The 26,507-nt window shown below is 49.3% G+C and overlaps 2 protein-coding genes across 8 annotated transcripts in view; one reads left to right on the top strand and one right to left on the bottom strand.

Annotated features, from left to right (window-relative positions):
- Positions 1-3,600: 3,600 nt before the first annotated feature.
- LOC102030116 (chromosome unknown open reading frame, human C16orf46) lies at positions 3,601-11,739 on the top strand. Of its 6 annotated transcripts, none has more exons than XM_005409352.2 (3): positions 3,601-3,685; positions 8,525-8,772; positions 10,674-11,738. In XM_005409352.2, the coding sequence occupies exons 2-3, from the start codon at positions 8,563-8,565 to the stop codon at positions 11,700-11,702; spliced, it is 1,239 nt and encodes a 412-aa protein (XP_005409409.1). In that variant the 5' UTR covers positions 3,601-3,685; positions 8,525-8,562; the 3' UTR covers positions 11,703-11,738. The 6 variants fall into 6 exon arrangements, with proteins under 6 accessions (XP_005409409.1, XP_013362561.1, XP_013362562.1 ...); XM_013507107.1 differs by having other exon boundaries at positions 3,650-3,734; XM_013507108.1 differs by having other exon boundaries at positions 3,663-3,746.
- A 9,579-nt stretch (positions 11,740-21,318) lies between these two features.
- Atmin (ATM interactor) overlaps positions 21,319-26,507 on the bottom strand; it is a gene marked incomplete at its 5' end in the record, with an annotated part of 5,575 nt that continues 386 nt past the window's right edge. Inside the window, 3 exon segments of one of the 2 annotated variants that reach the window (XM_013507105.1) lie at positions 21,319-24,869; positions 25,080-25,545; positions 26,241-26,440. In XM_013507105.1, coding sequence (XP_013362559.1) covers positions 23,757-24,869; positions 25,080-25,545; positions 26,241-26,440 — 1,779 coding nt within the window. 2 annotated transcript variants of the gene reach the window in all.

The raw sequence follows: 26,507 nt of genomic DNA, 5'->3' as shown, positions 1-26,507 counted from the left end.
CTCCTGCATGCAGGGATCACAGGCGTGCGCCACCATGCCTGGCACTTGTGTTTTGAGACAGGGTCTTGCTGGGTAGTTCAGGCTGGCCTTGAACTCACAACACAGCCCAGGGTAGCCTCAAATTCATAGTGATCTTCCTGCCTCATTTCTCCCAAGCGTTGGGATTGCAGGCGTGTGCTACCACCTCTGGGAATTCCATTATTTCTGTAGCACCAAAGTTACAGGTTATGGGTCTATGTTTTGTTTTTACCTCGTGCATACTAGGTGAGAGCTCTACTGCTGAGCTGTATCCCTGGCTTGGCAAACAGACCCTTTGAAAGGCCTTCCAAAGTGATTAAATCCGTGACATTTCATTTCCCAGGAGAAGCTGACAGCTTTGAGTTTTAATGAGATCACTAGAGGGCGCCCTGCAAGGCAGTCTAGTATGGAAGCATTTCCTAATTTCTGCAAGTTTTTCCGGGTTGCTTAAGAGCACAATCCATCTTTAGGTTTTACATTATACTTGAAAAATTTTTTAATGGGACCAGAGATGTAGGTCAGTGGCAGAGAAGTTGCCTAGTGTGAGAGGCCTGAGCTTTTTCTTTGTTTTTTCCTGGTACTGGGAATCAAACTCACCACGTCGCGCTTGCCAGGCTGGCACTGTGCCGCTGAGCTAAATCCCCAGCCCCCAGGCCTGAGTTTTATCCCCAGCAATGCAATCAATGAGTGTGCCTCTGTTAGTGTTTGACAGTCAGTTTCAGATCTAACTGCACACCCACCTCCTATCCTCGGAAGAGACTGATACTTAACACTGATTAAATATCTCTTCTCTGTCGCAATAGTTCACCACTGACAGTGTATCTTTTTTCCTCCCTGTAAATGGGTTTTCTTTCTTTCTTTTTTTTTTTTTTCTTAGTTTTTAATTTTTTTGGTTTTTTGAGACTGGGTCTCCCTGTGTAGTCCAACCTGACCTGTAGTCCAGCTCAGGCTGGCCTCAAATTCCATGGTGATCCTCCTGCCTTAACCTTCTGAGTGTTGGAATTACAGGTGTGCCACCATACCTGGTTTAAACAGATTATGTTAGAGCATTTTTTGGTTATGGCAAAACAGCAAAGTACAGTTCCCATATATTCTTATGTCTTTCTCACCTTGTTTTTCAGATTCTCCTCATTGTATTCCTATCTTTCTATTTCTGAAACAATTCAAATTGTATTAGTTTTTAATGGCTCAACTCAAATTTCTATGTTGATTTTTTATCACTAGCCAATCACTTTTGTCCCAGTAGGGCACAGTGGCACACACCTGTAATCCCAGCACTTGGAGGCTGAGGCAGGAGGATCGTTGTGAGTTTAGGGGCAGCCTGTACTACATAGTAAGACCCTGTCTCAAAAAACAAAAATAGACAATCCTTTTTGTTGCTTAACATTTCTGCTCAGTCATGCTCTCAGAGTTTTACCTGCTCAAGTTCAGCAGTGATTACAGATTTCAAACTAGGGAATGCAGGCACAATTAGTATGAAGAAAAATGGTTTCCAGGTCTTTTAGCTTCCACATGTACCTAGAAGAATGTATTTTCAGTCTATTTTAACATTTATTTAGTAAATCTTAGCTAAGACTTTGGTTACTTCGCAGAAACTGAGAAAGTAACTTTACTTATTTTTTGAGACAGTGTCTTGCTATGTAGTCCAGGTTGTCCTTGAACTCAACATGTAGCCCCTAGCTGGCCTCCAACTGGAAGCGGTGCGCCTGCCTCAGCCTCCCAAGTGCTGGGACTACAGGCATGCACCACTGCATCTGGTGCTTTATTATTTTTGGTTAATGATTACGTAAATTTGGTGTGAAAATGTTTTTAGAAGTTTGAGACACTGGTACAGCAAACCCCCTTCCACTTGTCTCTTTATATTTATGCTAAGATATCTCTGTTGTCTTCTATGAAAAAACTAGAATTATCTTTGACCATAAATGTTAAAATAAAGTTCAGTGGAGGAAGAACAAAAATGCAATTACAGATTTAAGGAGAAAAAATCAATGAAGCCGGGCGTGGTGGCGCAAGCCTGTAATCCCAGTACTAGGGAGGCTGAGGCAGGAGGATTGTTCCAAGTTTGAGACCAGCCTGGACTACAAAGTGAGCTGAAGGCCAGCCTGAACTGCATAGCGAGACCTTGTCTCAAAAAGCAAAAAAAAAGAAAAAAGCAATGAAAATATCCATCTTTTGGCGAGATTAGTCTTGTTTTTTCTGGGTTTTTTTGTACCAGGAATTGAACTCGGGACCCTGCGCTTGCCAGGCAGGCATTTATGCCACTGAGCTATATCCCCGGCTCCTATTAATGTATTTTAAAGTAAATGTTGATGGTACCAAGTCATCATTGGGCTTTTTTTTGTTGTTGTTGTTAGTTTTTTGAGACTAGGTCTTTGCTGTATAGTTTAGGCTGCCCCTTAACTAACTGTATAGCCCAGACTGGCCTCGAACTAGGGGCAATCCTGCCTCAGTCTCCCAGACGTGGGTCACCATGTCTGGCTCTTTTGTTATTTATTTATTTATTTTACTTCATTTCTTTCTTTCTTTTTGTCTTTTTGAGACAGGGTCTCGCTATGCAGTGCAGGCCGGCCTTGAGCTCTTTGTAGCCCAGGCTGGTCTGGAACTCACAATGATCCTCCTGCCTCAGCCTCCTGGATGCTGGGATGACAGGCCTGTGCCACCACGCCCGGCTCTCATTATTTTTGAAAGAGCGACATAACATCGTTAAATGCCAATATTTCTGATAATGTGTATTACATATTTTGCTACTATTTATGATGAAAATTTAATTTTTAACTAAAAAGTGCGATTTGGTATGTAGTTTTTAACAATTCTTTTTATTAGTATGCAGGCATACATACCATTATTTCCGGGTTGCAAAATACACTGATAGACCAGTATGAACGTTTTTAAGTATACGAACCGACAAAATTAAACGGCAACACCACAGGTGTGCGGGGGCGGGCTTGCAGTACATCTTCAGAGTTGCTGACCAACCACGCGGGCTACTTTTCTTCATTTATACAAGGATGTCAGTGCTCTACTTCGTGGTCCACAATGCAAGCGGGGCCTGCCTCAGTACAGTCAGCGGGCGCCGCAGAGCTACCAACAAATCGTCTCACGGAACCGTGGGCCCGCAGCACGCTAGCACATCGCTTCTCCCCAGAGCAGGGGCGATTCTACCCAGCAAACGGTGGCCAGGGTGCGGACGGGGATGTCGGCAGGGCCAGCCCGCCACTGTTCCGGAATCCCTCCCTACCGGCTGTAGTTGCGTGGGTCTGGTGGGAAGCCGGTCGCGGGGTCCTGGCCCGCGGTCACCGCCGCGGCTTACCTGGCGCAGCTGGCTGGACGCCCCAAAGGACTTGCATACCCCGCGGGCGCCGCGCAGAGCCTGCCGGAAGCGGCGCGCCTCGGCCGCTTTGTTGCATGTGCTGTTACGTCACTTCCGCCGCACCGCCCGTCGGGCCCGCCCCCAACGCCGGTGTAACCCAGGGCAACGGCCTGCGGGCTGTTGTGTGTCGCCCTAGCCCGCTGGCCGGGACTATCCGCTCCGGGGCTTTCCACCCTACGGAGCTCCCTATGAGGGTGTGAGGGTCGCGTTCCCGCTCGTGGAGCAACGCCGCAGACCACTCCGCGGGCGGCAGAGAGAGAGAGAGGGGGTCTATCCTAAAGGAAGCCACTGTCAGAGGCGAGGAAGCAAAAAGGGGAAGGAACTGCGGTGGAGACTGGACCAAAAGGGAAACAGCTGGGTGGGGAAGAGGGAGGGGAGGGGAGGGCGGGATCCTGTGGGCGTGGTCAAGAGGAGGGGCGGGGTCTTTGTGCCACGGTACAAGGCGCTGAAGGAAGGGGAGGGGCCGGGTGAGGACGAATGGAGCCGGGAAGCAGGGGAGGAGCCTGGTGCGGAAGAGGTGGGACCTGCAAGGGAGAGGCGGTGCGATTGGAGGGAAGGGAGACGACCGGCGTGGAGGGCTTCTGCAGAGACAGGTGGAGTGTGTGTTTGATGATTTGTACTTTCATGTATGCTGCAGACTGAGAAGAGAAAGTGAAAAAACTGGAGACACATAGGAGTAGAAATAACCAGTCGGCCGAGTGGTCGCACAAACCGCGTTCTGAGAACTACAAAGCGGCGCCGGGCGTGGTGGCGCGCGCCTGTAATCTCAGCACTTGGGAGGCTGAGGCAGGAGGATCGTCCCGAGTTCAAGACCAGCCTGGGCTACAAAGTGAGCTCAAGGCCAGCCTGAACTGCATAGCGAGATTCTGCCTCAAAAAGACAAAAAAAAAGAACTACATAGCGGCTATGTCCTGTAGACATAAGGCCCAGATGATTAACATAGGAAGATAGAATTTGTACTCTTGGAAACGTGAACAGATTGTGCTAGTTGGGTAGTGCGTGTGCGTAACTTTGAGGCAAACGTCCACCCACCACCTTGCCAGTGTGTACCAAACTTTGCGAGATTGGAGTCCCAACAGGGTTTTTCTGTAGAAACTGTCAACAGAAATCAGAATGACCAGGCGGGGTGTGCCTGTAATCCCAGCACTCGGGAGCTGAGGTGGGAGGATCGCTGCGAGTTCGAGATCAGCCTGGGCTACAAAGTGAGCTCAAGGCCAGCCTGAACTGCATAGAGAGACCCTGTCTCAAAAACAAAAACAAAACAAAACAAAACAAAAAACAGAAATCAGAATGCCCAGGCCAACTTCAAGACCTACTAAACTGGTTGCTATGTGTGAAGCTTAGCCTGATATTTACTGAACTCCACCACGGCTGACAGTGTTTCTATCTATCTATCTATTTATTTATTAAACACATGGGCTAATAGAAACCTTTCTCTGGCTGAATTCTGCCAGCAGATTCAAGGTTATTTTAAACCTGCAGTTTCTAGAAGCGTAGAGCTAGTGAATGTCAAGCTAATGAGAAGTTGGGGCAAAGTGATAACGAGTTTTAAGGAATTACTGCCTGATTTCGACTTAAACACCCTGGACTTTGTCTTTTTACCCATCAGTATTCTTCGGACCATTACTAATACAAACAAAACATGGACAGAGAATGAAGAAGACCAAGATTTTTGACCATGTTAAAGAAAAAAATCTTAAAGTTGTAGTTGATCTTAATATTGGTATTAGTCAAGATTGGGATATAGTTTTTCAAAAATATAACAATATTCGTTGGTGTGTTCTTAAAATTAGTAGTTTAGTAATCGTTGATTGATCTATAGGTGTAAGTTTCAGATCAACATGAGTTATGTTTCAAAATAGACACCTACAGTCCATCCACATAGGAATTGCTACCCTCAGTTCCAGGCTCCGCACTTTAAGACATTGATAAGTAATCGTGTCCTTAAGGTGATGAAAAATTTGAGATCTGTGTCTGAAGAAGTGGTAGCTGTCTTTGGTTGTGTGTGTGTGTGTGAGTGTGTGTGTGTGTGTGTGCTGTTTTTTTTTTGAGATCGGGCCTTGCTGTGGAGCCCAGGCTGTCCTCAAACTCACAGAGATCCTCCTGCCTAAACCTCCCAAGTGCTGGGATTACAGGTGTGCAGCACCAAGCCCAGCTCCAGAAAACTCTTCAGTTATTTCAGCTTTATCTTGGCGGCTTGGAATGTGACCTATGATTGTATAGTTCCGGGGTCAACCAGATTTGAGAACTTCTGCACACAATTTGGAAATACTCTGGTCTTCTGGCTCTTTCTCTACCATAGTTTCCTTTCTATCTGCTTTAGTTGTCCTGAACTCTGACCCTTGGTTCTTGAAGCCAATTCCTGTCTTGAACCAAGATGGGAAACTGTACAAAATGTGAGACTAACTCAGCCTTCTCTCTTTCCCCAAGCCTAGACTCCCTCCATGTCTGCTTGTTTCGGCATGCCCTCTAGGACCTTTGGGGAACTGTTTTCATCGTCTTAGTTATCTTTTGGAAGAGTGGTCCACTGGAAGCTTCCTCTTTTACCACAAGCCCATGCCTACCTGGTTTCTCTTCAGTTTTACTCTACCTTTTCCATTCTCAACTTTAGTGCAGGCTGGTCCCCCTTATAGTCTAATATATATTTATAAATAGCCTCTTATGGTTCAGAAATGACTTGAATATTTTTTTTCCTTTGTGACTAGCAGGACAAAAAGTTTGTTTTTCCTGTCTGTACACACACACAAAATTCTGTAATTCTTTTTGATTGAGCCAACTTAGATTACAAGCCTGTTTGCGAAGTATTTATTTTTATTGAAGTTAAAGTCGCATAATATAAAAGTCATGACTTTAACCGTTTTTAAAGTGCACCATTCAATGGTGATTTTAGGAATATTCAGTCTTGTGTAGCCATCACCACTATCTAATTCCAGCACATTTTCATCATCCCAAAAAGGAGCCCCCCCCCAGTTCCCCACTCAACCCCCCTCTGATGTCTCTAAATTTACCAAATCCTCAATATTTTATACAAACAGAGCCATGCAATATGTGGCCTTTTGTGTCTGGCATCTTTCACTCATCATAATGTTTTTGAGGTTCGTTGTGTTGTAGCAGGTGTCAGAACCTCATTGCTTTTTATGGCTGGATAATCAGTATTGAATGGTGCCATATTTTATCTACTTATCCAAGATCCATCGCTTAGCAGGCATTCAGGTTATTCCCAGTTTTTGCATGTTAAACCAATGTAAAGTCAGTAAATTCATCCTCTTTCCAAATTACTACTCTTATATCCCCACTTTACTTCCTAAAATAATTACTAGGTTTTTTTTTTTTGGTTTTGGTTTTTCTCCGGTACCGGGAACCGAACTCACGACCTTGCGCTTGCCAGGCAGGTGCTTTGCCGCTGAGCTAAATCCCCAGCCCCAATTACTAGTTCTTCACCTGCATGGTGGTGCACACCTGAAGTCCCACTTACTTGGGAGGCTGAAGCAGGAGACTGGAAAGTTCAAGACTAGGTAATTTAGCAAGACCCAGTCTCAAAATTTTTAAAAAGGAAAAGGCTAAGAATGTAGCTTGGTGCTCCCAGTCTAATTTTCAGTGCTACAAAAACAAAAACTACTAGTTCCCGGAACAAGAATATGCAGAAATCACAACCTGCATTCATTCCTGGTGGCAATGACAGATCGTTTTGTAAATATCTGAAGAACAGTTTGGTAGCCCCTCATAAAGTGAAATAAGATTATCGCGCAACTTGACACTTCTGCTGCTAGATACTCAAGAAAACTGAAAACAGCTACCACCACTGACTTGATGTCAGCACAGTATCATTGGACAGTTGTGGTATAGGCGCATAAGGATACTCTACCTAGCTGGGTGTGGTGGCGCAGTATGTAATCACGGCTCTCAGGAGGCTGAGGCAGGAGGATGCCAGGAGTTCCAGGCCAACCTGGGTTACATAGCAAGACCCTGTTTAAAAAAAAAAAAAAAAAAAAAAGAAGAAGGAGAAAGGCAAACCTGAGCCTACATTCCTTAGTGCGTTGTACACCCCACTGCAAGAGATCTAGCGTTGTAGTCCTTTCTGTCACTGACGCAAAATACCCAAGAAAAGCAACTTAGGGAAGGACGGGTTTACTTCGGCACATAGATGCAAACTTTGAGCCCATGGTCAGTTAGTTCCCTTCCTTCAGGCCTGTGGGGACATCGTGGTTGAAGGGTGCAGAGCAAGCTGCTGGCTTCCTGGTAGTGGGAAGCAAAGATGCTGCCGAGGCTTGACCGGAGACCCGCTTTCTCTTCTATCTTCGCGCCTCTGTCAGGTGCCTCTGCCTATCAGATGACTCCACCCACCTCCGGGGCGGGCCTCCTCCCTCCATTTGCTGCCTCACACGCCAGTCATCCCTGGAAACGCCCCACAGACACCCAAAGAGGCGCCTTACTGATTTCCTGGCGGTTCCCAGCGCAATCGCACAACTAACCGTCACACAGAAGGTGTGCCAGTGTCTTCCCATTCGCTTCATCTCTAGCTTTGGCCTTTAGTTAAATCCATTACTCTTTTATTAAAGTTAGCCTTATCTTTATTTCCTTTTTGCAGTTGTGAGGATTGAATCCAAGCTGTGCTGCACATGCCAGGCAAGTGCTCTACCGCTGAGCCACATCCCAGCCCAGCCTTGCTTTTGGCAGTGGATGGTGATGTAGTGCAATATTGTTCTCAGTGCATTTCCAGCTATCTTAATCATGCTTCACCTGAGTTAATTGCTTTTTTAAAAAAATTAACATTAAGCCCGGCGTGATGGCACATGCCTATAATCCCAGCACTCGGGAGGCTGAGGCAGGAGGATCATTGCAAGTTTAAGACCAGTCTGGGCTACAAAGTGAATTCAACGCTATCCTGATTTGCATAGCGAGACCCTGTCTCAAAAAAAAAAAAAAAAAAAAAAATTAAAAACTAAGCTCAGCTGGGTGTGGTGGTCCATACCTGTAATCTCAGCACTAGGAAGGCTGAGGCAAGAGGATCGCCACCAGTTCGTGGCCAGCCTGGGATACTTAGTGAGTTTGAGGCTAGCACGAACTACATATTGAGACCCTGTCTCAAAAGACAAACAAGCAAAAACTAAACTGAATCCACTTTTCAAATTGCAGGAAGAAGATGTTAAAAATTATAAGCAACCATCCCGGTAATGGATCTCTGTCAAGAAAGTGAGACTGATTTAGAAAATAATGAAAAGAATGAAATTCAAAGCCCAGAAGAAACTGAACTAACCTTTACTTGCGCAGATGAAAGAAGTGAAAAAAATCATGTTTACTGTCTTCTCCACATCAGTGACCTTACTCTGGAAGAAGATACCAGAACCGACGAGTGTGTGATTGGCACTGGGTGGGAAGACGCTGTGAGTGTCTTCTTGACTTGGGTCTCTTCTCTTCTGTGTTTGATGCAAGCAATCCCCGCCCCCCAAATAGTTAATATTACCAAAAAGGTACAGTCAATGATATACAGAGTTCTTGGAACAGAGGTAAAATGTCACGGACGACAGTAGCAGTGTCATTGGGTATCTGTGGCTGCTCAGAATGTGGGCAACTTAGTACTGTGAGTTCTGTCAGGAAAGTGAGACTAATTTAGAAAATAATGAAGTGTTTCTGGGCATGGTGGTGCACACCTATGATCCCAGCACTTGGGAGGCTGAGGTAGGAGGATCTCCACGAGTTTGAGGCCAGCCTGAACTACATAGTGAGACCCCTGTCTCAAAAAAACCCAAAATCAAAACAAAGAAAATAATTAAATGTATGCACGCATTCAGTCACCCTCTTAGATGTCAGGAAGGCCTCCCTTTTTGTGTGAGGACTTTGAGGCAGAAGGTGAACTAATGGCCAACGATTGAACCCAGCCAGGATGTGGGTAGGCAGGGCTTGCATCCAAGTCTCCTGGACCCGGAACCTGGGCTGCTTTATCAAATATCAAACTCCTGGAGACCCTGCAGTTTCTGTCTTCATGATTCTCTGCAGGGCCCTGTGGGTTTATTCTTCACGTGTTCTTAGCATCAGGAAAAGAACCTACTGGGGAGATAGCTCAGTGGCACAGTGCCTGCCTGGCAGGCGAAACACCCTGAATTCAATTCCCAGTACCAAAAAAAGAAAAGGAAGGAACCCTAAGGTTAAGACAGTAAGGCAACTTGGTCAAATCTAAAATTCAATGTAGCCGGGTGTGGTGGCACAGTCCTGTAATCCCAGCACACGGGAGGCTGAGGCAGGATGATTGCTGTATGTTCAAGGCCCACCTGGGCTACAAAGTGAGCGCAAGGCCAGCCTGAACTGCATAGTGAAACCCTGTCTCAAAAAGACAAAAACAAAAACAAAAACCAATTCAATGTGAGGTTGTGAGATTAATCACTGCAAACAAGAATGCCTGGTAATTTTGAGATGCAGATGAATAATTGCTTAGTATTACATACACTGTAAGTACGTTCGTGTATTTTTATCTCAGAGCCTTATTTTAATGGTGACCTCTCAGCTGGGTCAGCCAAGGGGGCCCAGGTGTGAGGGGCTGAGGCTGTGCTCTGGGGACCTGGGTCCGGTGCTTGCAGGACCCTGTCCCTCAGCGCCGCTGTCCCTCCAGCTTCTCTGGGCAATGAGAACGCAGCCTAGCAGCCCAAGAAGCCCTTGGAGATGGCACAGGGACGAACACTTCTGGTTTTATTTTAGTGTATGTGCTGTCAAAGTGAGCATTTGATTTTATTTCAGTAGAGCTGAAATTAATGGGCATCTGAAAAAAAATATAATCGCACATCACAGTGGCCATTTACAAACACCATTGTCTGGGCTGGTTTTGAACTCACTGTGTACCCCGGCCTGGCCCAACTCACAGTGATCCTCCTTCCTCAGCCTCCTGCTAAGTGCTGGGATTACAGGTCTTCGCCACCACGCCTGGCTCAACAAATACTATTGTGTTAGCGTTCAGGATTAAAATGTGCTATTATAAACACTGTTACTCAATAAGAGGCCAAAAAAGGTATGAAATGGTATTGGGGTTTGGGGTTTGGTTTGTTGACACAAACTCACTATGTAGCCCAGCAGGCCTCCAACTCGAGGTGATCCCCCTGCCTCAGCCTCCCAATTGTTAGGATTACAGGTGTGCAGCACCATAACCAGGTCTAAAAGTTTTTTTGCTTTAAAGAGGAGCTGATTTTAAGAAAAAGATACCGGTTCACAATATCGTGGCCAAAACGGGGGTGTGGCCCAAACTGGGCCAACCAGAGCAGCTCCCCCAGAGGTGAACACGCTGCTTGCTTTGCAGGTCCAAGGCTGGGGTAAGACTGCTCCCACCGCCTGCGTCTGGCCCAGGAAGAAACCGAAAAAGGCGAGAGGAGGCGACAGCACCAGCAGCAGCTGCTTGCTCTGTACCAGCCTCTCCCCAGCGAGCTCAGAGGCGCGGTCCCCGGGCGAGCCCAGGAAGGTGGAGGCGGGGGCTGTGGCCCCGGCGAGCTTAGAGAGGAATCAGGACTCGAAGACTCAGGGGCCCTTTCGGGGCCCGAGCACGGCGCCCAGGGAGGCCGGCAGGGTGTGCTTTCCCTCCGACATCCCCGAAGGAAAAAAAAGCCTGCAAGTCAAGGAGTACACCTGGCGCGCGGAGGACTGGGCCGTCCCGGGAGTGAGGGGCGCGGCCGCCTCCCTGAGCTCCAAGGCCCTCCTGGTCCTGCCGCCCCTGAGACCCTCACCCCAGAACCGGCCCGCGGCTCCGAGTAGCAAGACTAAGAACTTTTTCTGCCAGTCCGAAGAGGAGGCGCCGAGCGTGGACAAGGAAGAGAGTGAGGCCTATGCACACGGATTGAAAACAGCAGACGGGAAAGCGGAGCAGAGACCCCCGGGGCAGGCCCGGGGCCGCCCGCCCAGCGATGCCCTGCCTGGCACTGCCCCTGCCCCTCTCCCTGCCCCTGCCCCTCTCCCTGCCCCTGCCCCTCTCCCTGCCCCTGCCCCTCTCTCTGCCCCTGCCCCAGCGGCCCGGTCACTGCTGGATGCGGAGCGGTGCCACCTGGGCTGGTCCCTGCTGCCCGCGCGGAGCTCTGGGTGCCCTCCGCACCCCGGCGCCCTCCCCTACCTCGCCACCTTGCAGCTCCTGCAGAAACGCGGCCTGCAAGGCTACAGAGACAGGCTCAGAGCCAGGGCCCTGGGCGCTCCCAGGAGCTCCCCGAAGCACGCTTTCCCAGCGGCAAGGCCGGGGGACGGGCCCCGCGTGCTGGAGACCGAGGTGCTACCGAGTTCTCTGCTGCCGACCCTCACCGTGAATAGAGTGGTCATCCCCGTCTCCACGCACAGAGTCCTCTGACTGTGACAATAGAGTTCCCTGAGGAGCACTGCCGGGCTCCGTGTCTCTGTCTGCCTCTTCCTCTCCTCTCCTGCCCGGTGCTCTGTCCTCCCCGCATCCCATCCTTTTGTAAAGCAGTAGAACTAGAGGAAGTTGAACCTCCCTCCTAGGATGGATTTGGATTTTGTCTCTAAAACACCATAGTCACGGTACCTGCTTCCGCAGCTCAGCCATTTGCAAAGGGCCATGCCCAGCAGAGGCCCTGAGGGAAGGTGGCCAGGTCCTCCCAGCTGACAGGAGCCCTCTGTCCTGCCCCAGAGCCCTCAGCTAAGCACCCCAGGTGGCTGCGGTCAAAGTGCTCCCGAGCATTTGAACCAGACAGTACCTGTCCGCTGCCTCCTTGGCTGTGCGACAAAGATTGGAGACATCACTAATAGAAACTTCTAGCCTGTGTCCAGCTGAAGGGCCTGCTGTCCCCGGTACCACGTCCAGGGGTGTACACTGCGCAGGGTCACTTCTGTGTCCCGGGGTCACCATCCCCTATCGTGTCCACGGAGTCACGCTGTCCGTCGTCTCTGGTATGTCTGGGAAAGTCACTTCCTCCTGTTGCTTCTCCTGTGGCCAGACTTTTGACAAAATCCAGCCTGGAAGTTGGGTTAAGAGTGATTAACCACTGGGAGAAGAAAGAGAAAAAGTCACTGCGATTCCCATGACAGCCGTGCCTCTAGTCGTTGGGAATCTGAGACCCTAGTCACTTAGGGGATTAGGGGACGAAGCCGTCACCTTTTCCTTTCTATCTTACTTCTGCCCTCATTTTATTTTCTCCCAATGCCTATTTTTCTTGAAGTTGAGTACGAATTAAAAATGTTACACTTGTAATGCCAAGTGGTGCTATGTTGACAGATTTTCTTTTTTTTTTTTTTTTTTTTTTTTTCCCAGTACCAGGGATTGAACTCAGGACCTTGTGCTTGCCAGGCAGGCACTTGTGCCACTGAGCTATATCCCCGACACGTTGACAGATTTTCTAAGGAACAGAAGCTCCTTTATAATCACACAGTTTGTTTGTTTGTTTCCGGTACTGGAATCGAACTCACGACCTCGTGCTTGCCAGGCAGGCGCTGTGCTGCTGAGCTAAATCCCAGCCCGCTGTTTTTTGTTGTTTTGTTTTGGTTTTTGTTTTCCGGTACCAGGAATCGAACTCATGACCTTGCACTTGCCAGGCAGGCGCTGTGCCACTGGGCTAAATCCCCAGCCCAAATCGCACAGTTTGAATGGCTTAGGTAGATAGATGTCTTAAACGCTGGGCTTTCCGTCTCCTACGTGACTAAGTAGACTGACGATGACTGTATTTGTAAACATGTGCTTTCACAACTGGTCTTCGTAAGGTCTGGTTTTTTGTTTGGTACCAGGAATCGAACTCACGACCTCCTGCTTGCTGGGCAAGTGCTGTGCCACTGAACTAAATCCCCAGCCCCTTGTAATATCTGTTACCCTGGGTATTTATTTATTTATTGTGATGTTAGAGGTCAAACCCATTGCCCTGCACAAGCTGGGAAACTGTGCCCCAGCTGTACCCCCAAGCCCTGGTTGGTTGGGTTAAGAAAACCAGCCCAGAATGATGATGGCACAACAGTCATTAGGCGGTGATTGGCCCACTGTAGTCCGACACTTCTCTGCAGTTTAGAAGAAATTTTTTAGGATTCTGTTTGCTTTCCTCGGTGAACAAGGAAACCACCTGGATTCTGTCTTAAAGAGGAAGCTTCTTTTCCGTTGTTTTAGAACATTGGGTGTTGGAGCCAGCACAGGCTGAGGACCTTCCAGCTCTGGAAGCCTCCCCACCTAAGTCAGCCTTTTTCCCAGCCCCTTTGTTTATTATTATTATTATTATTATTATTATTATTACTATTATTTTGGTTTTTGAGACAGGATTTTGCTCTGTGGTTCAGGCTGGCCTTGAACTTACTATGTAGCCCAGGCTGATACTCCTGCCTCAGCCTCCTGAGTGCTGGAATTGCAGGAGTGCACCACCATTCCCGCTTTCCCAGCCCCCTTTGAAAGGCAGTGGGGTGCTGCATCAGTTCATTCCGTCAGACTGTCAAGTGTGTTGGGGGGAGGGGCCAGGCCTCACTTACGCAGCCAGTGTACTCACCTTAACGGGAACTTAATGTGAAAATATTGAAAAGTCTTCTGTTCCGATAAGAGTTACAAATTTCACAGGTGTGTATGTTGTCAGAGACTGAACCCAGGACCTCGTGCTCCTTAGCCAAGCACCGTACCACTGAGCTACACCCTCAGCTCCACGTAATAGTGGAGAACTCAGAGGAGGACCAATCTGGACAAAGGGCCCACGTTTGGTAAAGATTTGCTGGGGGCCGGGTGTAGCTCAGCGTGTGCAGGGCCCTGGGCTTAATCCCCAGAACTCCCCCTGAGATTTACAGTCTCCTTTTGCAGTGAGCAGTTAACCCAGCAAAATATGGAGTAGCGACTCTTCTGCACAGATTGGGAATGGTTTGTGTTTGCACCTCTGCTCAGGTGGGTCAAGTAGCTGGTCAGGTCCCCCAGGAATTTCGTCTGCACCTGGGGTTCCGCTTGTTTCTCTGCCGATGAAGTCACTAGGCTTCGCGCCAGTTTCATTCGGATCTTAGGACGTGTACCTCAGTCCTCTGCTGTGCCAGTCTGGGTAAAGCTGACCTGTGGGGTAGGAGGCCGTTTCCCTTTGCGATTTGGACTCGCTCACCAGACGTCTCGGGGAAATCCTACGTGCTAGCGTAGGTGGCCGTGGCCGCTTCCTACCTCACGTGATGATCTCAGTCAGGTTTGGTTCCTCTGAGTTCTGCCGGAAACAGGCCTGGGGAGCTCACATGTTATTCCTTATTCTATTCTTCTTGGGTATGTCACCAATAAAAATTCCCACACTCTTGTTTTTCTTTTTTCATTTTTTGGGACAGGATCTCACTATGTAGCCCAGGCTGGCCTCTGACTTGTGGCAATTCTCCTCCCTCAGCCTCCTTTTTTTTTTCCCCTACTACTGGGAATCGAACTCATGACCTTGTGCTTGCCAAGCAGGCGCTGTGCCACTGAGCTAAATCCCCAGCCCCTTCCCTCAGCCTCCTTAGTGTGGGATTACAGGCCTGCACCACAACACTTGGCGACTTTTCCTAGTATTTAACTTCCTCCTTCTTATTTGGAACTTCATCCAGTGTTGTCAGATTTTCCTGGGCGTCAAAGGCCTTGCTATACAAAGTTTTGAACCCAGAATCCAATCTGCTTTCATTCTCTCCCGTAGTGACCACAGCAGCCCAAGTCATCTCACCGCGGGCGCCCCCAGCTGGCTGAGCGGCGCGCTGCACAGCTCAGGCCCACATCCGGGCTTTTCCCGGTGCCTGGGCCCTCTCCCTTCCCGGTTTTGGGGTCACTGATAAGCAAACCAGGGAAGAAAGCAGCAGCCGGGCGTCTCCTGTCCCGCGGGGAGCCCTCCTGGTGTCTGCCAGCCGAGCGGGAGCTGCGGCAGCGCTCTGCTCTTGACTCACCCCAATTTTGCGAGCGCGTGTTGCTGGCTTTGCAGAAGTGAGGGGCCCGGCCTGAGGTCCTTCCTGTCCTGGCGTCTTAGCGCCTCACTCGCTGCAGACCTTAGGAGCCCTTAGGAAGCACAGCGCGGCGAGGGTCCTCCCGCCCCAGCCTCCAGACTTGCTGTGCGCCCGGGCTTTTCCAGTGCGAAGAAAAATACAAACAAAAGCCCCAAGATTGCAATGGATAGCAAAAACCTTAAGGAGATTTAAAAATCCATTTTTTTTTTTTTTTTTCCCCCGGAGGCCTCCGCCTGCTGCCAACACTTTCTGCACCACGCACGCAGCTCGGCTGAGGCTGCAGCAGCCCGAGTTGCGCCCAGCCAGGCCGACCTTAGCTGTCACGCCCGGGCCCGGATGGCTCTGGGCAGGCGCTGTCCCGTGTGCGCTGCGCTGGTGACAGCGTCCCCGTCTCACCGAGCCTGGGACCCTGGATGCGGCGGCACCCGCAGGGCACCGGCAAACGTGTGTCCAGCCCTGCCGCGAGCGCCCTGCGGCCCACGCCGCCCCGGGGAGAGCCGCTGCGTGGGGAAGCCCTGCCTGTGCGGGCGGCTTCTCAGACAGACCTTCTCACCCAGAGGCAGAGGTCTCGGCCTGGGTGCCAAGGGGAGGTGAGCAATGCCCGGCTTGCTTTGTCCCCGAAAGTACAGGTGTCGCCCTGCTCCCAGTGGTGTTCCGGTCCGTCAGGGTTTCTGCTGCACCTGCTCAGTGTCCTCTGGAAAGAGGACCGCAGATGAGCAGCCTCTTCCTAGGAACAGCAAAGGCCATTCAGGAAGAGCTGTAGGAATCCCTCCCTCTGCCCTTCTCCTTCCTCCCCCTCCCTCCCGTCCTCCCCCCTTGTTCCTCCCTCCCTCTCCCTTCTCTTCTCCTCCTCTTCATCCCTCCCTCCCTCTCCTCTCTCCCCTTCTCCTCCTTCCCTCCCTCTTCTCCCTTCTCCCTCCCCCTCCCTCCCTCTTCTCTCTTCCCCCTCCCTCTCTTCCTCCCCTCCCTCCGTGGTACACGCCTTACTGTTTTGGGAAGCTTAGCAGGGTGATCCTGAGATGTCAATACATTTACATTCAGGATGTTATTCAGAAGTCTGTTTAAGCAGCATTCTCTTTTGCACATTGTGTGTGCTAAATGGATTTTGTAAATACTAAGAGGCAGCCAATATGCTATGTGACACGGCTGAGTGACCTCTGGCAAACCTCTACTTTTGATGGGTAGCTGGAAGGGAATTTTTTTTTTTTCTCTTTAACCCAACACCTTTTTTCCTACTTTTTTTTTTTTTTTTTTTTAAGTGAAGTTGGGCATCGTGGTGCACACCTGTAATCCCAGCACTCGGGAAACTGAGGCAGGAGGACTTCTATGAGTTTGAGGCCAGCCTGTGCTACACAGGGAGAACCTGTCTCAAACAAAACAAAAAACAAAGGTGAAACTAATTTCTGTTTTTTGACACGTGAGGACAGTGATCCTGACAGCATAGGAATCTCATTCTCAGCACTTTAAAAGGGTCTTGACTATTCACTAGGCCTCTGTCCACTGTCAGTCATTCCACTTTTATTTAGTTTTTGGTCTTTTTGAGACAGAGTCTCGCTATGCATTTCAGGCTGTCCTTGAGCTCACTTTGTAGTCCAGGCTGGTCTGGAATACACAGTGTTTCTCCTGCCTCAGCCTCTTGAGTGCTGGGATTACAGGTGTGTGTCACGCCCAGCCAATTGCATTTATTTTAATCTGCATGGACTCTGAACAGAAATAGACTCAAACATTGAATTTGGGGTAAATACCACCAGCCCTATCTCTTAATTTCTTTGGTGATATTCTCAAATCCTCATGACTGGTTTCTCTAATGTAAATTTCAGGAAAACAGCAAGTCAGAGAGATACCATTATGGTAGCTATTTAGAGAGATCTTTTTTTTTTTTTTTTTTTTGAGACAGGGTCTGGCTACGTAGTTCAGGCCAGCGTTGAATTTGCAGTGATCCTCCGGCCTCTGCCACCTGGGATTGCAGGCGTGCACCACCCCGCCCAGCCTAGAGAACTTTAAAGAGTTATTTCTTAGGCACATATCTTTTTACAGAGTAGTGCTTTCAGTGGGTTTAAAATATACCAAATCTAAGCCATCTCCCCCCCAAAAAGGTCCAAGAGAAAACAGAACTGATACCAGCTTGCAGTTTATGAACAGTACTAGATTTTCAAGTATAGAAAAGTAAAAATTACTCCCATGAACTACAATAAGAGAATATAGAATAAATAATTCCTAAAGCACAGTTTACCAAAGGTGGGGTTGTTATCTGGTGGGCCAGCAGGGTTTCCGGTTCTTGTTGTCCCATTCAGGGCACTGATCAGGCCGACTGGTGAATGGGTTGGTTTGTTTGTTTGTTTACTGGAGAATAAGGGCACTTTCTCTGTGCCTCCTTTTATTAGTCAAAGGAATCGCTCAGATGTCCTCCTGCAGATGGCTTCTGGGTCCCCTTGGGTCAAACTGAGCTCCCGTCCAAACTAAAGCCAGTCCCTGAAAGCAGCGTAAGTCTACAGGCCAGTTTACACCGGGCAAAATTCGACATAATTCATCCCTCCAGTCCAGCAGAATAAACCCGGGGCTCTGTGGGCAAGGGAGAAGAAAAGGGTGGGTGCTGGGTAGGTACTGTCTGGCCTAAGATACTGAAGGATAAAATCCTGACACTGGAATGAAACCTGAACTGAGCGAGCTGTGTATCTTCCACTGGAACAGTAGTTCTCAGTGAGGGACTGTATCATCGGCGGAGGCATTTTTGTGCGTCACAGCTCGGGAGAACTGCTGGAATCTCGTGGGTCGAGGCCAAGAATGTGCTCCACTTCCCTACAATGCACAAGACAACTCACAGTGAAGGGTTGCCCGCCCCTGATGTCCACAGTGCTGAGGTGAAATTGAAAGAACTTTTCTATGAATGTGTGTCTGTGTACAGCTACATATAACTCACTGACCTGGACAACTGGTCAGCGTGAAAGACTATCTGTAGGCAGAAACAGGAAAAGGAAAAGCGGGGCGCAGAAGAAGCGCTCAAGGAGAAAAGAATGCTTTGAAGGAAAGAGAAACAACGGACCACTGCAGGACACAGAAGACAGGGCGGTGGCCGAGTCCGTCGCTGCGGGCTTTTCACCTCTTCTCTGACGCTGACCCAGGCAGCCCCACCCGACCCTGCGCAGACTGATGCCAGGTGCAGGGTCCAGGCGTCTTCCTGCCCGAAGATGGGCACCACGCCCGACCCTCCCGTGGCAGGGTGATTTCCCAGAAGTGAAACATAAAATTCTTGATTTGGGGGGCTTTCTTAAATGGAAATGTTATCGAGGCAAGTTCTGATAGTTAAACATCCCTTTGGGACAGGCTGATTCACCTGCACTGACTTGTGCCAAACAGCAGCAGCCGGAGAGAGTAAAGTAGGAGCGGGGTCAATTCCAAATCAGCCCAAAGCAGCAGTATGTGTGAGATGCGCTCATAAAACCAAGTATTTCACCTAGGACATGGAAAAAGCAGTGGATCACCAGAGAGCAGAGGAAAATGCTGCGAGCAGAAGCAGGGAGAAGATGCCAGCCAGGCATGGTGGTGCACGCCTGTAATTCCAGCACGCAGGAGGCTGAGGTTTTTACCTGGAGGCATCAGAAACATGCTGATCTGGCCCCCTGCAGATCAGTGAGTAAGTTCAGAGCTACCCATCTTCCAGCCTTGAGTTCAAGGTCAGCCTGTGGCACATAGTGAGTTCAAGGCCAGCCTGAACTACATATCACGTCCCATCTCAAAGAAGTCTTTGCTTACATTGAGGTGATATATGTACTTCTGAGAATAAGAAGTCACTTGGGAGATTATTTCTCCCCCCTTTTTTTTTTTGAGACTGGGACTCAAACTCATGATCTTGTGCTTGCCAGGCAGGCTCTGTGCCACTGAGCTATATCCCTGGCCCCCTAAATTTTTTTTTTTCAAGTTTTAGAAATATTTGACTACTTCACTGATAAACTAATGAGAGAATCACTTTAATTTTTTGTTGTTCTTTTTGCAGCCTTCTATCCTATACTATTAACTTGCTTCAGAGTAAAGTACCAAAAAATGAACAGAAGGGCCATAGCAATAAGTTTCTCATAGGCAGCCTATGAAACTTGTGAATTCTGAACAATACAACAGATGCTTTAATTTTGCTACTTATTAGGCAGGCAATATAAAATTTATTTTTCCCCAAATTGTTGAAAGAATTAAATTACTGGTAATCTAGTTTGATTATAGATGGTGTTGCTTGTATTCATTTACATAGTTTGGGCCTTGTTCCTTCCAACAATGCTTGTTTGTTTTGTTTTGGAGACAAAGTCTCAGTGTATAGTTCAGGCTGGCCTTGAATTCACTATGTAGCACAGGCTGACCTCCAACTCACAGGGATCCTCCTGCCTCAAGCCTCCTGAGTGCTGGGATTACACATGTGTGCCACCAGGCCTGGCTAAAAATGTTGGTGTTAAAATGGAGCCCATGTTAGTTAATTTCAGAGTCCAGGCTTGGTGCTGTACGCCTGTAATCCCAGCACTGATGTGGGAGGCTGAGACTGGAGGATCACTGTGAGTTGAAGCCCAGCCTGAACTACAAAGTGAGACCCTGTCTCAAAAAACCAAACCAAATCAAACCAACAAAAAAAACCCTCAGAAAACTCCATTTGCTCTTTAGCCTGTGTCTCTTGATACATAAACTTGATACATATCAGGGTATCTGCTAATAAATACAGTTCCAGCAACTGAATCCTGTGGATTTACTTATTTTTGGTGCTGGGGATTGAACTGAGGGCCTTGCACACAGTAGGCAAGTGCTGTACCACTAAGCTATAACCCCAGCCCTTTGTGAATTTATTTTCATTTATTTATTTTGAGACAGGGTATTGCTGTGCACTTTGGGCTGGTCTTAACTCACTCTGTAGGCTGGTCTCAAACTTGCAACAATCCTCCTGCCTCAGCCTCCTAAGCACTAGGATTATAAGTGTGCACCACCATGCCTTGCTCTATCCTGTGGATTTAAACACTGCAAAGCAATGAAGTCATTTTCTTTAGTCATAAGAATATTTCACTAGCCAGCATGTTGCTGAAAAAGTAGATTAAGATTCATCTCATTGTAGTCATTTAGATGCTGAGGGGTATCTGTTGAGTGAGGATGATTTCAAGTTTGAGTCTAGCATAGGTAATTTAGCGAGACCATCTCAAAATAAAAACACTTAAAAAGGGCCACAGATGTAGGCAGCTCACGGTGAAGTTCCCAAGTACTACTGCAAAAGAAATACACAAATAAATAAACCAGCTACATGGTAAAAGCTCTTGGATCAGTATGAGCAGGTTTGGACAGACTTACCTGAATATTTTGAAATTGAAGCCATAGGGTTAAATAAAAATGACCCTGTCATTTGCCAGTATTAGTAATGGTGACCTCACAGCTAGACTGGTGCTGTGCATTTTCTTCAAATGAAAAAGTAACTTCAAACTGCTCTCAGCATCTTTCAGGTAAGTCTACACAGTATTTTGTTTGGTTTTTACCTGGAAGAATCAGAACATGCTGATCTGGCCCCGAGCAGATCAGTGACTAACTAAGTCCAGAGATACCCATCTTCCAGCCTTTGTGTCTGCTCTCCAGCCAGAACCATGTTATTTACAGGGGTCCAAGGCAGTGGCTGTCAGAGATCACATCTAATGATGTGGGAGCTGGAGTAAATTCACTGACTAGTCAGGTGTGGTGGCGCGTGCCTGTAATCCCAGCACTCGGGAGACAGGAGGATCTACAGAGTTCGAGGCCAGCCTAGGCTACACAGCGAGTTCAAAGCTGGCCAGAACTACATAGCAAAATCCTGTTTCAAGAAAGAAAAAAAGAAAAGTCCTAAGGTGTAGTCTTTAGGTACATCAAAATAGAAACCAGTAATAGTACCTTTCCCAGGAAAATTGTTAGCATTTTTCCATGAACAAAGGCAAAACAATAAAGAAAATAACAGCAACAATCATTTCATCATGTAATTTTTAGAAAACTGAATTTGTAAAAACTTAAGGCAACACATTAAGTCATGTCAGGAGTGGGTCGAAGAATTCACACAAAAAGGCAGAATACTCACTTCTGTTTAATCACTGGATCTCAGTTTTACAAACAATCTTAGGACAAACCAGCTGACTAAAGTTTGGGGAGAAACAGCTCTTGCACACGAAGAACAACTACATGCTCCATTTTTCTGTAAATAACTATGGGCCGAGTTAACCAACATTTTCACAGACACACAGAAAAGGTTTAAAGCCATAGATCACTGCATTGATATTTACAAAAAGCCATAAACCAACATGCATTTCTCCTTTATCAGGATGACTTAAATAGATGTCTGGACATTAAGGCAGTGACAAGTCTAAAACAATGACAAGCTAAGTTAAGGCTTTATGTTTGAAACCCACGCTCATAGGCAACTGCAATCGAAGCACACTTATCTAACAGGTTGAGCTCGTCTATCTGCCCAGGTGGTGCCCATGCATTCATTACCATTCTTTGTATCAGCTGGATGGATGGGCGTTAGGAGCACGCAGCACTCCACGCATTTACTGTCAGGAATCATTAGTTGCTTCGGTTTTGAGGAGTTAGCCCTCTGCAGCACAGGCGCAGCCACAGAGAGAGCAGAGCATTCTGGAGCAACCGTAGGGACCTCACAGGCGGGACTGATTCTCACCCTCCTGACAGCTGGGCAACCGTTAAGAAGTCAGGACCTGGGTACAAAGAACCGGTGAAGCATACTTGACCGTGTGCTTGGCTCAAAACACAGAACATGTTCTTGAAGCAATAGGTTTCCTTCTTCTTCATTTTCTTTGAAGACTATCTTACTCTTTAAATAAAGCAACAATAAGCAGAATACCATATTTTGGATGGAACTATTGTGTAACTGTTAGCCTCAAGGCACAAAATATATCCTTGACCAATGTGTTTCCTTATTTGAGGACAAGATGAGTGGTGGATGGAAGGAAAAGCCACTTTAAAATGATCGTAGATTGCACCCTTGTCCCGTAAAGCTTTGAAGTGTGAAGCAGTGAAACCTGGGTATGGGGGGCCATGTCCTTTTCAGCATAAGGAGGGACAACACCAGGAGGCAGCGGGCACCGTGGACGGGAAGCAGCTCTGGAGCCCACGCCGGCCTGCCGTGGAGAGCGGGATGTTTGTGGATGTGGTGATGTGTCATGAACACTTGGCCTTCCTCCTTGGCACACACCATGTAAACGCCCCGTAATCTCTGCAGTGTTCGTTGCTGTTGCACTATAATGCGATCGCTGGTCGCTGGCGGTCCCCAGAGAGCTTCAGGAAGGGACTGGGCACAAGGGAGACCCAGCATGGTTAGACGGCTGGGCACTTTTCACTTCACTTCTTTCCAGCCTTCAAGGAGGGGAAAGGAGCTGCAGGTTAAGCTGACCACCGAGGCCAATAATTTAATCAACCACACTCACGTCATGAGGCCTCCGGAAGAACCCGAGAGAACTGGGTTCCAAGAGCTTCGCACAGCTGAACCAGCGCATGGTGCTCCTCGAGGGCACAGCTCTGTCTCCTTCCCACTCACCCAGGGCATTTTTCATCTGTATCCTCTCCAATACCCACGGCCCGGGTTTCCCTGAGTTCTGCGAGCTGCTCTAGCAAATGAATCAAATTGAAGGAGGGAGTGATGGTAACTCCAGTTTCTGGCTGGCTGCTAGACCTTCTGGAGAGCAGACTGCAGGTGGTGTCAGAACTGGATTGCCCTGGGTCACCCAGCTGCAGGGCAGCTTGCTGCATGGAGGAGACCCCGTACCATTGGTCACGGATGTCTTCCCGATTGATGGTGGTGCAAGAGCACGGGGAGGCATTTTACTCTTAAACCAGGCTCAATTGCATCCCCGAAGATGGGGCTGAGAGCTTCGCTATTTATGCTAAGCGCCGGCTGCTCCTTCTCTAGGCAGTAATTTCACAGCAACAACTCTCTGGTGAGGCAGGACCGTACCCAGCATCAGTGATCACTCATGAGACAGGACGGCAGTGACTTCAAGAAAACTGCTGCAAAAATTTACATACAGAGAGCTGTGGTTTCCCGCGGTGTTTGAGGAGAGAAGAGAGGGGAGGAGATGGCAAAGCGGGTACAAGGACAGCATCGTCAGGAGCATTTCAGGCGCAGTTTATGTGTGCTACGCTTGGCTAAAATTAACCGGAAGATGCAAGAAGTCTGCACCCCAGTACCGGGAAGCTTGGCTTCAGCTACCTGGCTGTATGCGTTTGACACAGGATGGAAAGACCAGCTGTGAAAGCGCAAATGTAGGCAACATGAAAACATTTTCAGATCAACATCTCACACTTTATAATACACTCACATTTATACACGAACTGTTTACAAGTACAAAAGGAAAAGAATCGCGAAGAACCTAAGCAACTGTGTCATGGACTACATTCAACAGAGTTAATACTGTCATCCCTGTTCCCCGTTTTCTTTTTTTTTAAGTCTGGGAGGAGATGGCAAACGCCACCCACACTGGCCTGATCTTTAGAAGTTGTGCAGCTCAGCACACGTCTGGGTTTCTACGGAGCTGAACTGAGACTCCATGGTGTTCCAGGCCAGATCGGCCAGCAGGAAGTCGTCCATGGCTGTCTGCGTTTCGTTGCTGGTGAAGAACAAGCTCCCCAGTGCCTCCAGGCTCGACCTGCTGGTCTGCGTCTCGGCGCTGTTCAGCTGCACCTTGCTCTCCAGAGCAGGGCCATTTCGGGTGGCGGAGAGGGCCTCCGTCTGGGTCTCGGTGTCGGACGAATCGGTACTCATGGAAAAGCTGGAGTGTTTCAGGATGCTGCCGAGGGGCAGGTGAGGGCTGCTGTCCAGGAAGAAGTTTAAGTCCGTCTGGGTCTGCGTGTCGAACATCTCGAGCCCTAGGAAGTGGGCGCCGGCCCTGCACGCATAGGGCGGCGCAGACGGGTCTGTAAGGAAGAAGTCAGTCTGGGTCTCGATGTCCAGCGACTCCAGGACTGGCTCCGTGTGCATGGCGCCCAGGCCGCTCTCCTCAGTCTGGGTCTGGGTGTTGGAAGCCGAGAAGAACTCTTCAATATCAAAATCGATGCTGGGGTTCTGAGCGGGGCCAGAGGGGAGCGGGGTGTCGGGCCCGGGGTTGGTGTCAGACAAAAGCCCACGGCTGTCCAGCGTCTGGCCGGGCAGACTGCTCGACAAGATATTTTCTAAGTCGCTTAGGAGATCTATGGTCTGGGTCTGGTTATCAGTCATGTTCTGAGAGGGAAGCAGACCGCTCTGTGCACTGAAGTTTAAGATGGGGGTGGATTTCTCCATCCCTTCGCTGAGAGCCTTGGGGCTGCTCTGAGGTAACAGGCTGTGAGGGACGGGCTCTGCTACTAAACTGCTGCTCATCACGCTGTCCGTGGGAACGCTGTATGAGGAATGGACGCTGTCAAAGATGTCCCCACACATCCCGGCTTGGTCCATCTGCAGCCGGTGGTCTGGGGGCCTGGGCACCCCGCAGGTCTGGGTCTCCCTGGAGACCCCACCTGGCTGGAGGCAGGCGTCAGCGAAAGCGTCCGTCTGCGCAGCGATGGATGACACCGCTTTCGAGCCGGGCACAAGCGTCTGAGTGTGGACACTAATGGGAAGGGACACCTGCGAACGAAACGACAGGTCAGTTTGTGAGCAAGACGACACGGAGGAGTCAGGGCCGACCCACGGAGCAGAGGGGACCACGTGCTGCGAGGCACAGGACAGATCCGTCTGCACGTTGATAGACGAGATGCTGTTCCTCGGACAGGGGCTCCCTAGCTCGTGGGAAGGGCTGAGACACTTCCCCAGGTTCACCTGAACACCTGTACTAACCGGCTCAACACCAGCATTTACAACTTTCGAGAAAGGCAGGCTCTCCTTCACGGAGCACGCCTCGGAATCCAGGCCGAGGATCAGGGCCCCCACGGACAGGGGCACCAGGTGCACGGCACTCGCTGCCGAGCCCTGATCGACTCCCAGCACCACGGGCTGGGTCGAAGAGTCGGCTGTAGGCACAAAGAGCGGCACAGGCGACAGCTGCATGACCGGAAGCTTCACCAGAGCCACCTTGGGCTTCGGTAAGAGCAGTTTCTGAGGGCATCGTGCAGGTGTGGTGATGCTCTGCTTCCTGGAGCCGCGCGAGTCCTCAAGCGAGGCTACGAGTTTTATGTCTTTAGTCTCCAGTTCCTGGGCGTCTGGCCGAGGGTTTGGCTGGCTGCTGAAGGATTCGATGGTATTTGTGGACAACTTCTGGTTCTGCAGGTAGTTTTCCATTTTCCTTTTTTTACTAGGTGGATCCCTGAAAAAAATGACAGCAGTTTAAAGCACAGCCTTCTTTGACCAGGCTGCTTCTCACATCGGAGGTCAGACTCTACCCAGAAACCGCCCTTGCGGCAACCCTGAGGACGGGGGCCATCGTGGTGGGAAGACCTCCAGGACACGTGCAAACAGGGAAGGAGGAACTTTTTTGAAGGCTGTGAGTACCAGAATTCAACCTGGAACTTTACTGTAACCAATCAAAGGTGGACCTTTAGCACGAAGTACAGATACAGGGGGAAATGCCCTCTCTAGCAGTCTGATTCTCAGAGTTGGCATTTTCAAATGGGAATAGTAAGAGACCCTCTCGGAGGATGAACAAAACAAACAGGAGAAGCAGTGCCAGATGTGGGGGCACGCGCTCGTACTGCGAGCACTCAGGAGGCTGGGGCAGGGGATGATGAACTCGAGGCCTGCCTGGGCTGCACCGTGAGTTCAAGGCCAGCCACAGACTACAGGGTCAGACCCTGTCTCACGAGGGGAGGAGGGACCGCCACACGAAACAGAAAGCAAAACAAAGCAATGGAACAGGAGGAACAATTGGGTCAGGAGTCTACGCCCGGATACGGATACGGACCGCTGCCATTTCTGAGAGCTGCCCCTTCCCCGCGGCCCACTCTTCCCTCCTAACCCGGCCGCCGCCTCTCCCGAAGTGCAGCGGGCGCTGCCCCGCCTCACCTGTGCTCCGCCGGGATCTCGTGGCCCGTGCGGTAGATGTGCGACTGCAGCGCCGTCCTGCTGGCGTAGGGGCAGCCGCACGTGCACTGGAAGGTCTTGCCGCAGTCCTCCGCGTGCCTCTTCAGGTCCCACTCTGTGCCGTACGAGTTGCCGCACTTGGCGCACTTGTGCTTCTTCTCGGCGTGCATCTTCATGAAGTGCTGCGGAGGGCACGGGAGGCGGGCGGCTGAGGAACGCACCCTCACGGCCAGCGGCCCCCCGGCCCGC

The sequence above is a fragment of the Chinchilla lanigera genome, unplaced genomic scaffold (genome assembly GCF_000276665.1).
Source record: "Chinchilla lanigera isolate Chin_1 unplaced genomic scaffold, ChiLan1.0 scaffold00121, whole genome shotgun sequence".
In the NCBI taxonomy this organism is placed as follows: Eukaryota; Metazoa; Chordata; class Mammalia; order Rodentia; family Chinchillidae; genus Chinchilla; species Chinchilla lanigera.
The sequence above is the reverse complement of the archived record's forward strand: the minus strand, read 5'-3'. Positions and strand labels throughout refer to the sequence as shown.

Bases quoted from the DNA above. Each gene is read 5' to 3' on its own strand.
- LOC102030116 (XM_005409355.2), top strand. From the start codon at position 8,563: ATGGATCTCTGTCAAGAAAGTGAGACTGATTTAGAAAATAATGAAAAG. The intron at 8,773-10,673 runs GTGAGTGTCTTC...CTTGCTTTGCAG, and splicing joins GCACTGGGTGGGAAGACGCT to GTCCAAGGCTGGGGTAAGAC.